Source organism: Rhincodon typus, chromosome 36 (genome assembly GCF_021869965.1).
Source record: "Rhincodon typus isolate 14 chromosome 36, sRhiTyp1.1, whole genome shotgun sequence".
NCBI lineage: Eukaryota > Metazoa > Chordata > Chondrichthyes > Orectolobiformes > Rhincodontidae > Rhincodon > Rhincodon typus.
The window spans coordinates 1,688,252-1,692,872 of NC_063367.1; the positions used below are offsets into that span (position 1 = coordinate 1,688,252).

At 40.4% G+C, this 4,621-nt stretch overlaps 1 protein-coding gene across 1 annotated transcript in view; it reads left to right on the top strand.

Annotated features, from left to right (window-relative positions):
* Nucleotides 1-3,463, top strand: part of LOC125487075 (TBC1 domain family member 2B-like) — a 20,019-nt gene extending 16,556 nt beyond the window's left edge. Inside the window, exon 5 of the mRNA XM_048617019.1 lies at nt 2,908-3,463. Within this exon, the coding sequence (XP_048472976.1) occupies nt 2,908-3,448 (541 nt within the window). The 3' untranslated portion in view covers nt 3,449-3,463. The remainder of the gene's footprint in view (nt 1-2,907) is intronic.
* The last annotated feature ends 1,158 nt before the right edge of the window (nt 3,464-4,621 follow it).

Sequence of the window (4,621 nt, forward strand, 5' to 3'; positions counted from 1 at the left end):
AAGGGGATCCTAGCAGGAAAGATGGTGGGGCAGCAATGTCAGGAGTTTCTATGAGTAATTAGGGAGGCACAGCAGAAATTCACCCCAAAGAAGAAACATACTAAGGTGAGAACGAGGCACCTTGGCTGTCAAGAGAAGTTAGGGACAGCATAAAAGCAAAAGAAAGAGCATACAATGCAGAGACGATTAGTGAGAAGCCTATAAAAACCAGCAGAGAGCAACTTAGAAAAGCAGTAAAGAGGGAGAAGATGAAATATGAGGGTAAGCTAGCTATTAGTATAAAAGAATATTGCAAGAGGCTTTTTTAAATATATGGAAGGAAAGAGAGAGACAAGAGTAGACTTTGGATCGCTGGAAAATGAGACTAAAGAAGTAGTAATGCGCAGTAAAGGAATGCCTGAAGAACTGAATAGGTACTTTGCATTAATCTTCACCGTGGAAGACACCAGTACCATATCTGAACTTCTAGAAAGTCAGGGGACAAAGGTGAGTGTAGTGGCCATCACTAAGGAGAACGTTCTGGGAAAGTTGAAAGATCTGAAGATGGATAAAGGGTCATCCACATTGGATGGACTGCACCCCAGCGTTCTGAACGAGATTGTTGGAGGCATTGATGATCTTTCAGGAATCACTGGAGTCAGGGAGGATCACAGAGGACTGGACAGGCTAGAGTAACAAAGAAGGGAGAGAGGCAGAAGATGGGAAATTACAGGGCTGGTTAATCTTGACCTTGGTTATTGGTAAGATTTTAGAGTCCATTATTAAGGATGTGATTGCAGAGTACTTTGAAGTAAATAGGCTAGAGTCAGCACGGCTCTGTCAAGCTGAGGTAAAGGCTGTCAAATCTGTTAGAATTCTTTGAGGAGATGACGCAAGTTAGACAAAGGAGAGCCATTGGACATGACATATTTGGATTTCTAGAAGGTCTCTGACAAGGTGCCACACAGAAGGCTGCTAGATTAGATAAGAGCTGATGGTATTGGGGGAAGGCTGACTGGCATTGATAGTGATTTAGCTGACTGGCAGAAGGCAGAGAGTGGAGATAAAGAAATCTTTCTCAGGATAACAGTTGGTGACTAGTAGAGTTTCACAAGGTTAGTGTCGGGACCACAGCTTATTCACATTACACATTAACTATCTGGATGAAGAAATCAAGGGCCTTGTTGATATGTTTGCAGATGACACAGATAGATGGAGGGACTGGTAGTGTTGAGGAAGTGGGGAGGCTGCGGAAGGATTTGAATAGGTAGTAGACTGGGCAAAGAAGTGACAGATGGAATACAATGTGGGAAAGTGAGAGATTATGCACTTTGGGAAGAAGAGAGGAGAGAGTATTTTCTAAAGGGGGAAAGGATTCCGAAGTCTGAAGCACAAAGGGACTTAAGAGTCCTAATTCAGGATTTTAAAGTTCACATTTCGGGTTCAGTTGGCAGTTAGGAAAACAAATGCAATGCTAGCATTCATTTTTAGGTTGCTAGAATTCAAGAGCAGAGATGCGCTGCTGAGGCTGTATAAGGCTCTGGTTAAACAGCATTTGGAATATTGTGAGCAGTTTTGGGCCCTGTATCTAAGGAAGGATATGCTGGCCTTTGAGGGGGACCAGGGGAGGTTCACAAGCATGATCCTGTGAATGAAAGGCTTATCATATGAGGAGCAGTTGAGGCCTCTGGGCCTGTTCTCAATGAAGCTCAGAAGGATGAAATCTCATTGAAACTTTCAGAATACTGAGAGGCCTGGATAGAGTGGATATGGAGAAGATCTCTCCACTAGCAGGAGAGACTAGGAGCCGAGGGCACAGCCTCAGAGCTAAAGGACAACCCTTTAGAGCTCTGAGGAGGAATTTCTTCAACCAGAGGGTGGTGAATCTGTGGAACTCATTACCTCAGAAGGCTGTGAAGGCCAAGTCACTAAGTGTCGTTAAGACAGATAGTTTGTTGATTAGTAACAGGATCAAAGGTTATGGTGAGAAGTCAGGAAAATGTGGTTGAGAAATGTATCAGCCATGATCGAAAGCAGACTCTGGCTGATTGGTCTAATTCTGCTCCTGTATTTTATGCTCTTATTCATGATTAGTCCCTTTAAAAGTGGATTACAGAATTTCCTTCCATATTACTGCAGTACATTCTCCATTACAGCCATACAGTTATAGATTTGTGTGGCTTCTAAAGCAAGCAATGCCCATCATTACATACTACAAGTAAACATCACAGCATATTCCTTATCTGATTAACACATGGATGTTTTCAAGTTTGTAAGAATGACAAAGTAAAAATATACTTCTGGGTTGAGAAAATAATTAAAGTAATTTTGCATTTATGACTGCAATAGGACAGAACAAATAAAGTGTAAATTCCATGGAGATGGATATTTCTTTTTGGGATCAAACTGCAGACATTGCAGTTCACAATAACGACCAGATACTTGGCTTGTCCTGACAAATATGTTGACTGAATCTGGCAAAAATCTTTGAGCTGAGAAAAGATCCTTTGGTGACAATTGTTCGCATGTTGAGCTAAATTTATTTTAGCCTCTGTTTAGCTATTAAATCTTCCAAGTTTCAAACCAAAGGAGCCACTAGTAAAATGAACAGTAGATCTCAAAACAAACTCCTTTATGTATGATTATTGCATGTCAGTTCTTGGAATATATTGCAGGAATCTGGAATGTTTTTGATCAATTTTCATAAAGACAATCAGCACTTTGAATAATTTCAAAAATGCCCCTTACTCCGTTATAGAAACGGCAGGAGGGAAGACCTTGGGTCAGAAAGCGATGTGAATGAAAAAATATTCCACCTTTTAATGTTGTTTAGACCTTCAAAAACAATCTCATGTTTATTAATCTTTTCAATATAAGTAGCTTGAAAATAAACACTTTTTATAAAGCATATGATCTTTTTGCTTTCAGTGAGTACGACATATATGGCTTCAAGACGGTCCCTGAAGATGATGAAGAGGAGAAGTTGGTTGCCAAAGTTCGGGCTTTAGATTTAAAGTCTCTATCACTCACCGATAGTTATGAGATCTCTGTGGGAGTCAAGTGGGCAAATTACTTTGCTAGCACTGTGAACCGAGAAATGGTGCGCACACCAGAACTGAAGAACTTAATTCGCTGGGGTGTTCCACATGAACATAGGTCAAAGGTCTGGAAATGGTGTGTCAACCTTCATGTCCGAAAATACAGAGATAAGCATAATTCGGGGTATTTTAACTCCTTGCTGGAGAAAGCACTAGAGAAACAGAATCCTGCTTCAAAGCAGATCGAGCTGGACCTTATGCGCACTTTGCCAAACAATAGGCACTATGCCTCACCAACTTCTGAAGGAATACAAAAACTTCGAAATGTTCTGTTGGCGTTTTCCTGGAGGAATCCGGATGTGGGATACTGCCAAGGCTTAAACAGGTGTGAACTTGTTTGTATTTGGATAGAAATCTTGAGTTTACAATAAGCTAGTTCTGTTCAATTACAATTTCTCTTGCGCATCCAGTCGGCTTGTAGAAAGTAACCTGCCAACAAAAAATTGAATTTTAAGCTAGTTTCATTACATAAAAAGTTTCTTCTGTTAAATTTCCATTGTTTAAATTGTAGCATTGTTGCATCAAAATGCAGTTCAAAGCTTAATAGTCTGTTTGAACATGTTGATTTATTATCTTGGTTTGGCAGCTCAATTAAATAGATTAGAATAGAGGAATTTCCAGTGAAAGTTTGCTCTCCACACCAAGTAGTTAAATGTGTTCTTGAAAACCACCATACAATTTAATTACACTTGGAGTCATACAATGTGGAAGGAGGCTGTTTGGCCATCATGTCTACACTGATCGTCAAGCACCTATCTATTCAAGTCCCATTTCCTAGCACTTGGCCTATAGATGTAGCATTTCAAGTGTTTGACTATGACTAAGATGTTGTTAGGGTGCCTGCCTGTATCGCCCTCTTGGGCAGTTATCCAACTATCTAATTTCTTAATTTATCTTTCAAATTCACTCTGCTGCAAACCGCAGGGATCTCTGATGTTTTGCTATTAAGGGGATCTCAAGAAATGAACTGACATCAGTTTGGGGTGCTCCAGATGATTGCGCACTCAATTTCCCTGTATCTGTATTGCAATGATCACAGAACATCATCTGCTTCCTGTGGATGTAATGTTGTTGAAAATCATTTAGGTTTCTCAGAGGCAGAAATTAAAAAAGTTTGGAAAATTTTGATGAGTTGACTGCTTTTTAAACCATTTCAGTAATTTCCATTGTTTTGGTAATTGATTCCAAACTCTTCTGCTGTTCTCACTGCTTGGCTATCCCATATCCAGGAATCAGAGCCAGGAGGAATCTGTCTATAACTAGGTTACGTAAAAGAGGGATTAACGGAATTTGATTGACTCTTAACTGCCCTCTGATATGGCCCAGCAAGCCATTTAGTTGTTTTTTAAAAAAAAAACCCAGGGAAAAATAAAAAGGCCGAAAGCCAGACAGACCACCTGACATTGACTAGCTGTAGAGACCCCTGCGTATCTCAAACATCTGGAGCTGCTGCCAAAATTGCGAGAGCTATCTTACAGACTAGTCAGCAACGGTCTAACATTGTAAGGCGATTCTGAGAGTAGGACAGTGTCCCAGACGTTATC